The sequence below is a fragment of the Podarcis liolepis genome (assembly GCF_965112155.1).
Source record: "Podarcis liolepis genome assembly, chromosome: Z".
Lineage (NCBI taxonomy): Eukaryota > Metazoa > Chordata > Lepidosauria > Squamata > Lacertidae > Podarcis > Podarcis liolepis.
Window position 1 is genome coordinate 50,292,973 of NC_139570.1, and position 17,085 is coordinate 50,310,057.

Below are 17,085 nucleotides of genomic sequence, written 5' to 3' on the forward strand. Positions count from 1 at the left end.
ATGGGGTTGCAGCGCTCATCTTGCTTTTCAGGCCAAGGGAGCTGGCATTTCTCCACAGACAGCTTTCCGGGTCATGTGGCCAGCAGGACTAAACTGCTTCTGGTGCACAGAGGACAGTGACAAAAGCCAGAGCGCATGGAAACACCGTTTACCTTCCCGCTGCAGCGGTACCTATTTATCTACTTGCACTGGTATGCTTTCAAACTGCTAGGTTGGCAGAAGCTGAGACAGAGCAACGGGAGCAACCACCAACCGTTCGATCAGCAAGCCCAAGAATGTTCCATATTCCAATTAACATGGAAATGATACTTGTGGGTCCTGAAGGCAGGTGCTAGTAACTGCATATTATTGCATGCACATGCACACACCCTCATAAGATTAAGAACCATTGGGATGGATCAGCCCAAAGTTTTCTCTCGTCTTGCAGCCAAGGGACTCTGAGATGCTCAGAAGCCAGATTTGAAGCAAGTGACCCTTCTTCTACTGGGGAACTTATGGTCCTCCTATGTCCTTAGACTGCAGTTCCTATCATCCCTAGTTTATATAAAAGTCTGGCAACATCACCATCTCTCTCTCTTGCTCTCCTACTCTCTGACTTCATCTCTAGAGATGCAGCTAGTTGTTGAGCCTGAGGTCAAAAGACTCCATGGTACTTACATGGATGTAACTTTTATATGAGTGACACCCATCCCTACCTGCAGTGCTTTTTTTCTGGGGGGACGCAGGTGTACGCATACCCCTAAACATTTTGTGAATCTAAGTTTGGCCTCATTGAGGGGCAGTGTTTCAATATGAGTAGGAAAATGAGAGGACCCTTAAAAAAATTTTTTTTTTAGGAAAAAGGCACTGCCTACCTGGCTGCACCCAGGGGAAGCAGCTCCCCCAGGTTTGACAGTGAGTCATCCCGGCTGGGCCCACATTCAGCAGAGTGTCCATTCTAGCAAACAGGAAATATTCGACTTGTCTGTTCTTTCTGGATCTCCTACAACTCTTAACATCCAACGGCAAAGAATTCCGTGGGTTACTTATATTTTCCCAACTCTGCTGATGCCGGGATTTCAGTTCTGCAGCCTGAACTTATTGGCGGCAATGACCCCTAACAAGCAGGGGACGCTGGGGTCTTCCTACTCCCTCTCCTCATCACCCCTCTCCTGCTCCCCATCTTTAGAACCTCCTTCCTTGCCAGCCCTCTCCTCCGTCTTCAAAGCTCGAGCTGCGTTGGGCAAATGGGTGGGAGGTGGGGGGGGGATGAGCAGAGGCCGACAGCTTCCGAACCCCCGCTGGCTTTGACGCTTGGCAGGGATCTCCTCACCCTAAGCTGAAGGTGGGGCTCGGGCCCCCCAGGTCCTCCAGCCACGCTCCGGGCGCGCAGGCGGGCGAAAGAGCTGCGCGCACACGCCCCGTCTCCCCCACGGTGCGTCCCGTCGGGGCGGGCGCGACCTCCGCATCTGGGCCATAGAGCTGGATCCGCGGCTCCTGGTCGTCCAGCGACTGCAGGAGGCGGCGGCGGCGGCAGGTAAGGCGGCGCTCAGGTGCGCGTCGGGAAGGGAGGGGGAGATGGTCAGGCGGCGCCCCCTCCCCCTTGCACTGCTCCCCGCCTGCCTGCGGGCTGGATGTGCCTCCTGCCAGCCAAGACGCCTGGCGCTGCTGGTGCCCCGCCGCCGCCCGCATAACTGCTGCTCCTCGGCGCATGCTGGTCCCGAGTCGCCCGTGGGCCGCTTCGTTGTGGGCACCCCGCCGGGGGGAGAGAGAGAGGAGGGACCGGACGCTGCTGCGCTGGGGCTCAGTGCCTCCTCCGCCGGGGTAGGTCCGACTCCCTCGCTGCCGACGGCGCGCCGCCTCCCAAGCAGAGCAAACGAGGATGTTCTCCTCCTTTCTGTGCCCGCTCCTTCTCCTCCTTCTCCCTCTCTCTCTTGTTCCCTCTTTCGTGGGATTTCATTCCTTCCTTCGTGTCCTGCTTTTTCACCTTCTTCTTTTCCCTCCGACCACCTGACGGGCCTCTGGCAGGGAGCTGGTTTCCATAGAATAAGGAAGAAATAACTGACAGTTGTGGCGGTGGTTGTTGTTGTGGTGGTCGTCTTCCAGGCTGCGGGTGTGGGGGTAGGGATGGGACCCCTAGATACCCAGCAGGGCAGGTGCTCCCCCTCTGCCTCGACCTCCTCCTCCTCCGGGGCAAGTGCTTTTCCAGCCAGGCCGGGAGAGGTTTCCTTGCCTCCTAACCTGACGTCCAGCCCATCCGAGCTGGTTTCTTGTGCCGCTGCCTCCTTCCCTCCCTCCCTCCCGCTCAATCTTTCTTATCTGCCTTCGGTTTTGTTCCCTGCAGTGCCGATCTCACGGGGGTAGGATTAGCCGCCCAGGAGGCGCGCGGTATGCTGCGGTTCGGGCCCCCCTGGTCGCCTCCTAGCCCCTGCCAGAAAGAGGCACCTTTGTGCTCCCAACCAAGATAGCGCGAAAGTCGCGGTTTCCGTGTTTGCTTCGCTTCTATACGGCTTCCACGCACTTCGACCACGCTCCCTCTCCTCTCCTTTCCACGCCCACCCCACCCCCAAAATTTGGATTTTTCTCAGCATCTAAATAATGCTTTAAGATTAGGTCCCTATAGTGAGTTCCGCGTGCTTCCGTTTTGTGTGTGAGCGGCGGGTGGCGGTTCTGCAAAACTCCGCTTCTGGAGGGACAGAAGCCCTGAAGGGCCTTTGGGGCAGCTAATCCGCCGACGCCCCCCCCCCCCTTGTATTTTGGCACCGGCGTGGTGGTGTTTTTATTTTGTTCAGGGAGGGGTCCTCTCGCAAACTCCCCTCCTCACTTGATTCATTGTATGGAAATCCTCCGCTTGCCTCCTTCGGAGCTGACTTCCGAAGGTGCAGGTCCCAGCCCACTCCGGGACCAAGGGATTGGGGAGGGAGAGGAATGCCCCGAGGGGATTGCCCGCCTGCCCAGAGACTCTAATGAGGGCAGCTGGCTGCTTTCCGCTGAAGGCAGGAAGCGGGGTAGAGGCGGGGAAGGAGGGCTTGGGGCCGAGGGAGAGGGCGCAGGATACGGAGGTGTCCTAGCCGGGGCTCCTCACTCAATTCCGCGCGCTCACTGAGCCCACTCAGCACAGACCTGGCGCGGAAAGGAAGGAGCGAGCGAGAGGGAAAGGAAGAAAATAAGACACGAGGCGAGGAGGGAGATCTCGGCTCCTTTTCTCCTCCGCTTGACGCGGTTGCAGCGCTTTTAGTCCACTTATCTCGAAGGGACGGGAGGCTCTGCAAGCGGGAGTCAGAACAGGCCAATTTGGTTGTGAGGCTGCTGCCTGCAGACGCCCTCGCTTCGCTGCCCGGCCTTGCGCGCCTCTGAGGGCCCGTGGCCCGGCCAGCCTGCCGCGGGGCACTTTTGGAAACGCCGAGCCCCCACCCCGAAGGACCATGTTGCCGAGCTCAAGCTTCCAGCCGAAGGTTGTGGGGCAGCCGGTGGGTACTGATCCGGCGCTGCTGGGTTCTGATTCCCCCAAATACGCAAGAGGGATGAAGTGGGGAGCCGTCCTGCCTCCGGAGCCCCCCGTCACATTAGTCAGAGATATAGGGACGCGCCGGCGTTGCAAGTGCTACTGGCGGGGGTGGGAGAAGAATAACGCGACCGGAACACCCTGCCAGGCTTCCTCGTTAGAATAATTAGAAATGTGGTTGCGAAGGGACCGCGAGACGAGAGGGGCGGGGCGGGGCGGGGCGGGAGAGACGGGCGTGGCCGAGGAAAGAATCTGCGCGGGAGGGGGCATCCCTTGACTCAGCCCTCTTGACCATGTTGTCGCTTTTGTAACGTGGGCATGCGCCAACCCGTGTCCCTGTGGGGATCCGGGACAGGAAAGGGGTTCCCTTGCCCAGTCTAAGAAGCAGGGGTGCCAACTTAAATGAAATGGGGGGGGGGAGGTAAGCTCCGCCTCGCATAATCAATCACATGGCACTGCACACACCCACTATTTGAATGCCAATCCCCATTAACTTTTTTTGGGGGGGAGGGCTCAAATATTTTACTGAGGGGGCAAAGGGATCTCGGCCCCTAGGAGTTGGCTCCTATTTGGGTGGCCTGCGAGAAGAGGACCTGCGTCGGGAGAGGAAGGGTTGACTGGGCAGTGGGCCCGCCGACCACGAGCCTAGAGGAAGGCGCCCGTGTGGTTGTGTGAAAAGTGCAGGGCGCGTGTCGGGAAGTGGGGGGCGCTCTCTCGAAGAACTCTCCCACCTCGCAGGAGGAGACCGCAGCTCGGGATGGTTCCCCTGCAGCCGCCGCCCGAGGAGGCTGTGCATCGCTTGTGCTCTGGACGGAGCGTGCGCGCGCGTTCGTTAGTTCCTGAGTCGCGGGGGGCAGGGAGCTGAAAACAATATTTCTGACGAAAGCCCCTACTGAAAAACACATTTTGCTCCCTTCTTCACCAGAGAGAAAGAGACAGAGAGAGGGAGGGAGAGATCATTTTTGAAATAACTTCAGTGGGTGTGAGAGAAGCTGGCAGTAAAGAAAGGCGGGAGGGGCGGGCTGGATCCAGACCGCTTTTCCCTACCCCGAGAAAGCCCTTCCCCGCGTTGTTCTTTCGGCTCCCCAAACGCACGCGAACCGCTAAGGGGCCATCAGGAGGGCTCCCAAACCCAGCAGTCCCTGCCGGCCTCGACGAGAAGGTTCCGACCTCGGGGCAGGAGGGTCTCCTTCAGCCTGCTGCGCTCGGGGAGGCCCCTTTCCCGGGGAGGCTTGTCAACGCACCCCTCCCCTTTCACTCTCTCTGGCCACAGTCTGCCCCGGCCTTCTTCGCCGCGGAGACGGACCCAGGCGCGCGAAGGTCCACGTGGCGACTCCCACCTTGGCCGGCTCCTCTTCTCCCTTCGCCTTCTCAGTCTCCTGTTTCTCATCTTTGAGCAGCTCTTCGCCTCCGTTTAAGCGGAAGGAGCCGGTGGCTGCCAGAACTGTTTTTGCGCCGTTCGGAGGATGGCTCATTAATTAAAAGAACCGCTAATTGCTCCTTGCGAGACAGAAGTGAGCGCGCTGGGCCAGCGTCAGAACTTGGGGTGCGGGGAGCAGAGAGAGAGAGAGGTGGCGGGGGTGGGGGTGGGAAACTGCGCTCCCTGCAAAGATCTCTGGCAACTAGGTCCCTCGTTGCCTCGGCAATATTTTTCCTTCGGGTTGCCCCCTCCCCAGTCCTGGGGAAGGACCCTGCACTGCCGTCGAAGGCTCCTGGGCTCCTGATGGAGAGACGCTGCTGGTATTGCTGGGGCGGGGGAGCGGGTTGGAGGACGGCGAGTGTGACGTAGAGGAACAAGCGAAGTTGGGGCAGGGTGGGTCAGCCACCGGTTTGTAAAGGGTGAAGGCTCCAATTAGGGCAGTTTGGGGGAAATGGAGAATAAATATGCAATGACCAGGTGATCTTGGGAGAGACAGAGAGAGAGATAATGGAAGGGGAATCGGGGAAGATGTCCTGGATCGGCTGGCGCCTTTTGGCCCGCAATTTCAGTGCATTAAATCGAGAGTAGGCAGCATGGGCTAGAAAAGGTGGTGCGTGGCGGGGGTGGGGCGAGCCTGGACCTACTCGGCCCAGTGCAGTTGTTGACCCCGTCCCCATCAACCCGCCTGCGGTGCCAGAGCCTCCCCTCCCCCCCAGGCGGCCTTCGCCTTCCGTTTCCCACCCCGCGGGGGCTGCGAGGTTTCTCGGCTGAAGGCGACAGAGGAGGACCTTCGATAAGAGCCCCCTCTTCGACAGAAAACGGGGGTGATAATTTATATGATTATTGGGCGGAGGGAAGAGGGGCGAAAACAAAGCAAAATGTTATTTGTAATGGTAAAACTCCTTCTAAACCAATCACGTCATTTAACATATCGATATTGGGTTTTATTTGTTCCGAACTGAGGGCTATAATCGTGATTCCGCAGCCAAACGAAAACGAAGAACAAACAGAAATATTGCTTTATATCTAAAAATATATGTAAATAAACCGACAGGAAGGGTGAACAAAGCTTCTGCTTAGAGATCCACGAGGCAAAACGCACCCTAATAAAAGGGTGTCAGGAGAAAAGGAATAAAGGAGATGAGAGAGGGGTATATTTGTGTGCCCCCCCTCCATTTATTTTGTCAATAAGGTTTGCGCAGGAGACCTTGCGGACTGGGGCCGGTGCTCTTCCAGCTCGTTCAGGAGAAGTGAAAGCGCAGCAGCGACCCCCTCTCCGCCACCCCCTCCACCTAATCCTGCAACCCCCGCCCCAGATGGATCCTGGGCCAAGACCCTTCCGCAATCGCCGGCCCTGACATTTGCCCTTCGGCCACCTAAAGAAGACCTCTTCCCGGGCGTCCATTGGCCTTCCATTTGCCTGCTTCACACCTGGAAGCTGCCTGCCTCGCTCGCCTTCTTCTCTCGTACCTGAGGCAGGCAGGCACCTGTCTGTCTAGCCCCCTGCCTGCCTGCCTAGGCTTCTGCTGAAGGGCCGCTTCCCGCCCCCTCACCCCCACCTCCTTGTGCCACAATATTTACGCAGCCCACCAGCCACCCAAAACCGAGCCCCAGCCCTCCGGACCTCTCCGATTGGTTCACGCGAAACTCGTAAATTTATTTATTTTATTCATTTTTTAATTCTAAGGTTGGGTTAGGTTGGCAGCCAGGTGGAGAAAGCAGAGAGGGGGGTGCCCCACTGTCAGGATGGAGAAGCCCGGTGGGGCCTGGGATAGAGGGGGACGGGAGGAGAGGGATGAGGAGAGGAAGGCAATTCCCCCTTTAAACCCCCCCCCGTCCGCTCGGGGCTGAGGCAGAGGCTTGGGCGAGTAGCTTCTTTCGGCTGCTTTGTAAAGGAGAGCCAAACGGGGGGGGGGGCGCACAGCCCCATCCCCAACGCACCTCTTCCTCCTGGATCCCAGCAGCGCGGGCTGCCTGACGAGACAAGGCGTTTTAAATCCTCTGCAGATTTGTAGCAATGATCAGTCTCGACTGCGGCCCTTAGAGGGGAGGAAAAGGCGGTGCTGTGAAATCGGACGGCAACCCAACGAGACCCCAAAGGTCTCCTGCGGATTCCGCTAGCGAGGCTCCTCCGCGGGGCAGCAGTAGCGGAGCAGCTGAATCGGCCGTCGGACCTGCCTTCTTCTCTCTCTGCCGGGGCTACTCGCGTCTGACCAGAGAGGGTGGGAATGTGGTTAATTTTTGCTGACTTATTTATTTATTTTAAAATTAGCTGTGCTACAAGTATCGGGAACACGCACAATCCCGCCTAAGCTCTTTTTTCCTTTTCTTTTTTTGCCTTCTCTTCCCCAGGAATCCATATCTCCCTTTCTTTTGCAGAAGGCACCGATCCGTTGCCCCCTTCTTTCCAATTTCTTTCGCCTTTCTCCATTGGTCCATCTAGCCCAGTATTGTCTACACGGACTGACAGCAGTCACTCTCCAGGATTCCAGGGCATAAAAGCCAACTTCTAGGGGCGGAGGTCTCTTCGCCTCCTCCCCCCAGTAAAGCCCCCCCCCCCATTGATGGGCATTGCCATTCAGTGTGGATGTGCCCAGTCATGTGATCGATTATGCGGGGCGGGGCTTCTCTCCCCCCCCCCCAATATTTTATTCAACTTAGCACCCCTGTTGCAGGCTGAGGTCTTTCCCAGCCCTAGGTAGGGATGCCATTGCGGACTGAGCATGGGGCCCTTCTGTGTGCGAGGCAGATGTTCTACCATCCAGCTATTTCTGCAATAATAATAATAATACTAATAACAGTAATTTTAAAATTGAACATTTTTGCCATCCCTTTGGCAAAACCTTAAAGCCCACGCCATACGCCCGGCCGGCCCGGCTGCCCTCCTCTGGGGAAGGGTTGACCCACCTGGAGCAAAAGCGCAGCTTCCAGACAGAAACAGACACACGCAGAAACCTCAGTAAACCCGAACAGGAAACCGGTCTCCTCTTCCCCACAGATCCAGCTCTTTTCTCCCCCCCCCCCGCTTTTTTCTGTGCTCCAGTTGCATTTTATACAATATTAATAATACCCGTTGCTTTTTTTAAAAAAAAAGGGGGGGAGGAGGGAAGAGAGAAAGACTTCCAACCTTTTTACGCTTCTGACATTGCGCGCTCAAAACCCGTATTTCACGTGTCTTGTTCTGTTTTAAGTTCAGTGCATTTAACAGGACCCTAGAGAGGATCGTGTGGTGAAGATTTCTCTTCCCTCTTTGACACCTGGAGAAAAAGAGGCAGGCAGGCAGGGAGGGAGGGAGGGAGGCGGTGTGTGTGTTGGGAGGGGCGCTTCTTTAAAAGCCCTGGACTTCTAGAAGCCCTGCCAGGACACCCCCTCCTCCCTTTCTGTCCCGGGGCCTCATCCTGCCTGCCTCACTGGCTGCTGAGCCCCTTCTTTTCCTGATGGCTCGACTCCAAGCCCTCGGCCTTCCTCGACCTCCTCCTGGCATCTAATTACTGTACCTAATTTATCGGCGCAGGATGGAGGACGATCCGAGCTGATTTAGCCATGACTGACAGCTTTTCAAATCGCCCTAAAATGTCGTGTTCTTCCCCGACTAGGACACACGATTGGCGGCGGGGGGGGGGGGAGAGTGTTGCACAAGGAAGGCGAAGCTGGGCGGGCTGGGATGGAGGCGGCTGCAGAGCAGGATTCGACCCTGCGCTCCTCCAGAATAAACTTCCTCCTGGGATAGAAGCCACGCAACCGACCTATACGATTTAGCACCTTGTTTGTAATTCATTCATCCACTCATTAGCAGCAGCCTGGGCGTTTCCACGCCGAATTACGGCTTCCATTCCATTCGCGAGCTGTTATCCTGTTTGCAAAAATGGAAAAGGAGAGACGCTCTCGGTTATTGTCTCAATTTATTCCTGCGAGTGGGGCGGGAAGGACCCTTCTCCTCCATCGCCGAATCTTACCCTGGTGGGAAAAGAAACTTTGTGCAGAGCAGAGTTGGGGGGAGGGAGGGGTTAGAGGAAGGAAGGAAGGAAGGAAGGAAGGAAGGAAGGAAGAAGAGGGGAGAGGAAGATCTTAACCTTCCTTATTATTAACCTTAACTACTACTACTACTACTACTACTACTTATTATTATTATTATTATTATTATTATTATTATTATTATTTACAACCTGCCTTACATTCGGGCCGCTCCTAGCGCAAAACTGTTTCGTTCGGATGTAGGGTAAATTATTTTTGTTATTGTTGCTGCTGTTGTTGCTGTTATGGTTATCATTAAAAGCATTTAAGAACTCTCTTACACAAAAGGGCGAAAACACCTAACTGGAGACGAGGAAACTCAGGTGACCCCCCCCCCCATTGACACGCGATGTCCCCTCACTGCCTTGTTGGGTCTGGGCGTACAACGGGCCTATCACCGCAGCGGAGAAACCGGAGCTGACTCTACAGTCCGCTTTCAATCCGGAGTTAGGGTTTGTGCCAGGGAGCTGCCTCCCCTTGCAAGCCGCTGCCTAGGCTGGAAGAATGGGAGGGGGCCCCGGGGGTCTCCTCCCTGCCCCGATTCCCTTTGGCATCCCAGGCAAGCAGACAGACAGACGGAGGGACCACCTGAAACCCGGCAATTAGCAGGGTCTTCCGCCTCCCTCGGTGGAAACTTCCCTTTGTTTGGCTTCTGTCGCGGGAGCGGGCCTGGCGTTTGGGGACTGCGAGGCGGCAGATGGCCCTGGCTGGGCCGGGCGGGCGGGCGCTCACCTGTCGCCTCCCACCAGGTGGAGGGGGGTGGCTGTCTGAGGAGGGGCTCCTCTTGGAAAAAAGGTATTTGAAATAGTAGTAGTAGTAGTAGTAGTAGTAGTAGTAGTAGTAGTAATAAAAACAACACTAATAAAAACAACAACAACGAGATTTTTGCTGGTGGCACTGCTGCTGCTGCTGCTGCTCTGGTCCTGAGTGGTGTGAGCTGGCGCTGGGATGTCAGGAGCGATCTTGCCAGGCATCCGGCGTGCTTACAATCCATCCTTTCCACGCTGGGTGTCTCTTCTTGTGCTCGCACTTCACTTAAGCAGATAATGAGAGTGAGGGGTGGGTGGGAGAGGGAGCTGGTGGGGGGAGAGGAGGGCTTTCGGGGGCCCCTCATCCCTCTTAAATTATAGCCCTTGTGTTGCTGTTTCCAGGCATTAAATCAATCTAATTACATAAAATATAGACTCCAGTCCCTCTGAGATCGTTAGCGGGGCCTGAGGCCGGGACCCTGCCCTGTTTGGAGGGACTCGATTGAGCAGGCTTCGCGCACTGGGCGCTCCGGGGCCGGTCCACGGTTCCTCGGGATGCGCTGCTCCCCGGACACATAAGGCGCGCAAGCACCTAGCAAATCGACACAACTCCCCGGCAAGAACAGAGGGCAGCTGCCTTAGAAGCGCAGAACTGTGGAGTGGGAAGGGGCCCTGGGGGTCGTCTAGTCCAACCCCCTGCAACGCAGGAATCTCAACTAAAGCATGCATGAAGCATCCAGATGGCAACCCGTCCTTTGCTTGAAATTCCCAATGGAGGAGAGCCCACCATTCTTCCGAACGAGTCTGTTCCACTGTCGAACAGACCTTGCCAGATCAAGGCGCAGGTCGTGCTAGCCCGGCGTTGATGCCCCTGACCGCCCGTCGTTCCAGACAGGCGCCTTTCCTCAACCCCAACCGGAGATGCCTTCTGTCTGCCTCTACCCACTTGAGTTTGGGCTGCTTTCCAAAACGCCCAGAGAGTTTGGCTGCAGCTTAGCTGCTGCTGCTGCTGCTGTCACCACCACGTTTGGAGCAGGAGGTGTCCGTCCCCTCCCGCCTTTCTACAGATTATGTCAGGTCCACCTAAGCTAAATCCATTCCACCTGCTCAAAGGGCGGAGGCGGCCCAGGTCCAAAAGGCCCGGTGCTGCTCAGTGGCAGAGCACGGCCTTGCAGGCAGGAGATCCCAGGTTCAGTCCCGGGAGAGCAGCTGGTAATGTCCCCCGCCTGAAACCCTGGACAGCCGCTGTCAGTCAGCGTGGACAATACCGCGCTAATAAAAAAATTCCTTCCAGTAGCACCTTAAAGACCAACTAAGTTAGTTCTTGGTATGAGCTTTCGTGTGCATGCACACTTCTTCAGATACACGTGTGCATGCACACGAAAGCTCATACCAAGAACTAACTTCGTTGGTCTTTAAGGTGCTACTGGAAGGATTTTTTTTTTTTATTTTGACTATGGCAGACCAACACGGCTACCTATCTGTAACTAATACCGCGCTAGATGGGCCAGTGGCTGATTTTGTGCAGAGCCTCTTCCCATGTTCCTGTGGCTTCATGGCCCGGGGGAAATGGAAACGTCCAAGGGACCAGGTAATGCCACTGCCTGCTTCACCCCGCTTTTCTGGACACCCACAGGCCGCCCACCCCAAAAGCCTTCCTTGTCGGACTTCATTGCCCCCTAGGCAAAAGACTCAGAGATCAGTCAAACGCTGGTTGGTATCAGTGACAGGTTTCTGGGCGTCAAGCGAGCCGGAGTTCCCAGCGCCTGCTTAACCCACTGAGGGCTCTCCCTTGCGGGCACGTTAGCCTGGATCGTGTCCTGGGGGGGGGAGGGCAGAGGCTGCAGGGTCCAGCCTTGAGACCTCCAAGGGGGTATTTAAGCAACTCAAGTATGTGCAGGGTCAGAGATCAGGACGGGATCCCGTGGGGAACGTGTCTGTCCCATGTGGGAAGGCTAAAAGGACAAGGCAAGTGGAGAATTAGCTTCGTATCTCCTTCCTCCGTCCCTCCTTCTCTCTCTTTCCATAATTTCCTTCCACAATGTTTTTTATTCATTTTTACTGACTTCCTAGTTTTAAGCAAAGGGTTTCTCAAACAGCTGGTAAGGGGCTCCTCCGCGTGAAAAGGGGGAGGGATCCCCAGTCATGGTGTGTGTGAGGAGCGGCATGGTGTGGTGAACCCAGTTCTTTCCACACTCCAGCTTAAGGGGCGCCTCCTTTTAACTCGTCTCAGCCCCTTCTGCATTTTGGGACGCCGGTTTTAGGAGACGGACATTTAATATATGCCTTCCTTGCGGAGGGAAGGAAAAGTCACGAAGAATATACGAATGTTAGGGAGGCAGTCCTGGGATTCTGAAAGGTCGAGTTCGCAAGCAAAGAAACAAACAGAACCAGCAGAATGCCCCACAAGTCGGTATCCCTAAACTACCCTCTGTCTCTTCGCTGACCTGATGCCTCCAGGTGTTTGGCTCTACAACTCCCACCCGCTCCAGCACCGCAGGCCCTGCTGGCAGGGCGGGTGTGAGTTGGAGTCTAAAACTCCTGGAGGGCACCAGGTGGGCGACGTCTGCCCTCAGAGATGTGGGAAACGGGCAAAAGGGGGCTTCATGGGACCTGCGCTTCCAACTCTGTAGGGCAAGTTCTTGAACACTTCAAGGGCACGTCGCTGGTAAAACGGTCGTTGCGCTCATACGAATAGCCTTGAGCCGCTGCCTTCAGACACGCACCCCAGCCATGAGCCATTCCTTCCTCAGGAGTTATTCGTTACCTTGCACCCCTCTTGCAACGTTTGTTGCCGCCTTCTCTTTCTCCACCCGCCTCTCCCCATCATTTTCTGTTGGGGGAGCTGTCCCCAGAGGGAAAGGCCCCCGGAGGATCATGCTCAGGGCGCTGCTGGGCGCTGGCAGGTTCCGTTCCCTGCGGGTGCTGAAATAGAAAGCGCAGCTTGCGCGGCTTCGCTCCATCCCGGGAGCCTCTGGGGGCTGCCCTGGAGGGTCTAAAAGTACGACCCTTCTCGCCTTCCTCCTGCGAGGACGGGGCCAGGCGGAAGCTCCTCCCCCCCCTGCTTTCCCCAGGAGGGCTGGGAGTGGCGGGGAGGAGCCGGAGGGGGTCTCTACCCGGACCAGGATCTTTCCGCGGAGACTGCCGCTGCGCTGCCACTCCTCACTCCAGGTCGCTTCTGACTGAAGCCGCAGCCGGGCTGGGCTTGGCCCCGACGGCGCGGCCAGGGAAGGAGAGCTCTCGAGGTGCCCGCCTGGGTTGCGCGCGTCAGGCCGGCGGCGGCTACGGCCTCCGTCCTCTCCGGGCCCGCGCGAGCACATGGTGGCCGGGCCTGGCCCGGAGCTGAGCAGCCAATGGGCGCCGCGCCCGACGTGATGTCAGAGCAACGCTAGAAAAGGCGCGGAGCCTTGCGCTGGGCTGGGACTACAGCGACTCCTGCCCGGATCGCGGCTCCTCCTCCTCCTCCTCCTCCCGGTCGCCCGGCCTGGCCCTCCCCTCCGCCAGTTGCTCGCTAGCTCGCTCGCTCCCTCCCCCGTGCCTCGGTCCCCGGAGCAGCCACCTCCGCCACCGTTGCGCCTGCCCTGCAGAGAAGTGCTCCGGTCGGCCCCGCCGCGGATCCGGCCCGTCCAGGAGCTTCGCGCCAGCCGCTGCCCGTAGGCCTCCTGCCGGCTGCCCGCTCCTCCCAAGCGCGGCGGGAGCTCTCGCCGTCCGGGCGTCCCGGGGCTGCGCCGGGGCGAGGAGGCAAGCAGCGATGCTTTGAGCCAGCCAGCCAGCCAGCCAGCCAGCGACCCCGCCATCCCGCCCTCCGTCCGCCGACTGGCCTGGCCTGAGCCGACCTCGCCAGAGGACTGAAAGCAACCGCGAAGGCAGGCAGGCAGGCAGGCAGGCAGAAAGGAGGAAGCGAAGGCGAGACGGCGCGGCCGCGTTGGAGGCATGGCGTGGCCTCACCGCGAGTAACGGGAGCGGCCGGAGGACGAGCAGGAGAAGCGCGGGACCTCCCAAGCGGCGCCCGCCAGCCACCAGCCCAGCCCTGCCATGCTCTTCCACAGCCTGGCCGGCTCAGAGATGCACGGCGTCATCGACGAGATGGACCGGCGAGCCAAAGGCGACACGCCCGCCATCAGCTCCGCCATCGACCGCGGCGAGACTGAAACGGTAGGGCCGCCGAGAAGGAGACCCCGCTCTCCGCTGCTCCGGTGATGGGCAGGCGCCAGTGGCTTCCCTCTGGCTCACCCAGGAAGGCCCAGATCCCAAAGTTTGGGGAAAGTGAGGGCAGGGGAACCCCAGATTTGCCCAGCGGCCGAGCAATTATATATATATACATTACATATATAATTGCATTCATTTATATATATGCATTCATTTAAATAATAATAATACAACAATAATAATAATATATGCATTCATTGAAATAATAAGAATCCACTTGCAATGGAGGGAACCGAATCGGGGAAATGGGGGGAACAGTGAGGCTGCCAAGGCGGTTCACTCTGGTGCTGAGGAAAAGCGCAGCAGCTTTTCTGGGAAAGATCCTGCGTTTCAGGGGTTCGGAGTAGCTAACAATAAGGGGTGAATAAGTGAATAAATAAAATGCATTCGTTTAAGAAATAATTTTAAGAGGGGGAGTGGCTTTGGCTGATAAATAAAATTCTTTTTCTTTCATTTTTTTGGCTTACTAAAATTATGTTTCTTCCTTCCTTTTTCTTTCTTTCCTTCTGTCTTTCTGATTCCCCATTTAAAACAAAAAAAGGTAAAGTCAGTAATATCTCTATATAATTATCTATTTATATAAAAAACTATATATTAAAAATAGATTAAATTCATTCTCGTTGCGCACAAGATATTCAAAGCGGCAAAGGCCTTTATTTCTTTTCTTTTTTTATGGGGCGGAAATTAGACCGTTTTTTAGTTTATCCTGTTTTTTAGTTTAAAACAAACTGACCATTCAGCAACGTGCTTTCCCCTTACCCGCTCTGTGCCTTCCTTCTTTCGCCCACTGTCGCGAGGGTGGGGAGCCAGAGGCGCTGGGAGCCTCCGGTGGGCCGACGGATCCGAACCCTTCTCGGTTGCAGGCTGGCGCTTCCACGCTCAGGCCTGGGAAACAATAAATAAATGCTTGTACCGATTTTATGTGTTTTATTTTATTTTGGGATTTTATTGAAAATGGAGAGGAACCGATTTATATTAATCAGAACATGACATTTGCAGTCGCCTTTTTAGTCACTATCCTCCCGTTTTGATTTCGGATATTTTTGGAATTTGCTAAGTGGAAAAGAAATAGAGCGGGAATTATTTCTTTGCTTTATTATTATTATTTTTTTAAAATCGGGTTTCTTTTTTTGTTTTATTTTTGGGTGTTTGTCCCCGTTTTGCTCTTTAAAAATGCTTTTCTTCAAAGGTGGAACGGATAACTCAGAAATTGGATAAATTAGCCGTCGGGTGTCCCGATGCCCGAAATTCTGGGGTTGCTTAAGAGGGGCGGTTTTAAGAGAATTCCCCAAGCCTCGGCCCCTGTTTTCCGTCTCTTCTCATTTTTACGCATTAGTTTAAGGAACTAAAGGGACTCCACAAAGACAACAACCCAGCTGGGTTCAATTTGCAAATGTAATTTTTTTGTGTGGGGAAACATGAAACAAAACTTGGGACATTTGTTTGTTTTGTAACAAGCGCAAGAAGGCGAGGACTGGGCATTTGAACACGCATTTCGTTCATTCGTTTGACTTAAAGAGGGATAGCGAAGCAGACGCGGATTTAGGCAGCGATCCTATTCCTTCTGGAGAGGAAGCCCGCTTCAGCTCGCTTGGACTTACTTCCTAGTAGGCACGCACAGGATCGCGCCACATGTCGCATCGAAATGTTTTGCGCCTTAAGCCCAGGGCTGAAAATGCTGCGCATGTTTACTCTGAAGGAAGTCGCACCGAGCTCAGTGGGGTTTACTCCCAAGCAAGCGCAGGTCAGCTGGCAGCCCTAAGCGGCTGAGGATCTAAGTGCTTTCAGGAAGACTTGCGTGTGTTTTGTGCAAAAGCGGCTTTAGAAACTCCCTTCTCTTTTTCCTTTCCCCTTTCTTTAAAACAGTCCGAGATTTGTTTACTACTAATTTTTATTTATTCTTTTCGTAAGCAATGTAATGCATTTTAAAATCACTGCTTGTTTATGTTTCATTCTGCAAGGATTTAAGATCGGGCTGCGATGTCCGTCGATTACGTTTCCTTTTAAACCCTCAGATTTTTATTTTCTTCCAGTTTCGCAGCCAAACCTCTCCTGCTCTGCAGCCCTGCCCTCCCCCGCCGGCCTTAGCCTTGCGTTGCTTCTCTTCTCCCCGCCGCACCGCATTTCGCACCCCTCCCTCGGTGTGGCACAATCCAGATTGAGAGCGGGAGAAAGGACGGGTTCAACGGTTTCTTCCTTCTCACTAATCCCACCTTTCCCTCCTTCCCTCTCTCCCAGGGGCCGTTTTGGTGGGCCTGGACTGAGGTGCGGCTTCATTCTAGGCGTGTGGGGTGGGGTGGGGGGGAAGAGAAGCGCTTTCCCTCTTAGCTCTTTGGCTTCGCAGTTTCTCTCTCTCCCCCCCACCGCCCCCCACCCAGCCTGGGCTTCTGGTCTGGGCAGCTCCCGCGGGCCAGGCCCCCAAGAGCGCTTCCTTTGGGCGAGAGGGCGGGAGCGGTGCTTTTTGTGGCTGACAACCCCCCCCAAAAACAACAACCCCCCTCTTCTCTCTTCCCGTCCCGGGGTGGGACCCCCTGTCCCCGGCCCTTGCTTCAACAAGGAAGGGGAGACGAACCCGAGAAAGGCCTGGGGGCTGAACTCCGCGCCCGGGCCTCCTCGGCGTCCGGCTCCCTAATCAGCGCGCGCCTTGTCTGTCTGCTCCCTCCCTCCGCAGCACGCCATGCCCTCCATCAGCAGCGAGAGGGCCGCCTTGTGCGCGGGCTGCGGGGGGAAGATTTCGGACCGCTACTACCTCCTGGCGGTGGACAAGCAATGGCACATGCGCTGCCTCAAATGCTGCGAGTGTAAACTCAACCTGGAGTCGGAGCTCACCTGCTTCAGTAAAGACGGCAGCATCTACTGCAAGGAGGACTACTACAGGTAAAGCCCCCGGGCGGAGGGGGAGGGCAGGGCAGGCAGGGCAGGCCCGGCCGCGGACCGCTGCGACTTTCAGCCCACCACCACAACTAGCCACGATGGCTACTAGCCACGAAGGCTAAGCGGCGCCTGTGCCTCCACAGCCGTGCCAGTAAATGCTTTTGAACGCCAGTTACTGGGAAAGGCAGGAGTCCGAACCTGCCCGCGGGTTTTGCAGAAGAGGCATCTGGTCGGGGACTGTGAGATTAGGATGCTGAACTAGACGCCCCACCGGCCTGATCCAGCATCCCGCTCTTACTGTGTTCTTAGGTTCACTGCCCCGAATGCAGCCTGAT

At 56.1% G+C, this 17,085-nt stretch overlaps 1 protein-coding gene across 2 annotated transcripts in view; it reads left to right on the forward strand.

Moving 5' to 3' along the window:
• Positions 1-249: 249 nt before the first annotated feature.
• Positions 250-17,085, forward strand: part of LHX2 (LIM homeobox 2) — a 55,755-nt gene continuing 38,919 nt past the window's right edge. The window contains exons 1-2 of one of the 2 annotated variants that reach the window (XM_083485955.1): positions 250-1,803; positions 16,548-16,753. In XM_083485955.1, coding sequence (XP_083342081.1) covers positions 1,558-1,803; positions 16,548-16,753 — 452 coding nt within the window. In that variant the 5' untranslated portion in view covers positions 250-1,557. Of the gene's footprint in view, positions 1,804-13,591; positions 13,823-16,547; positions 16,754-17,085 lie in introns of those variants that run through there. The other variant, XM_083485956.1, reaches the window with a different exon arrangement.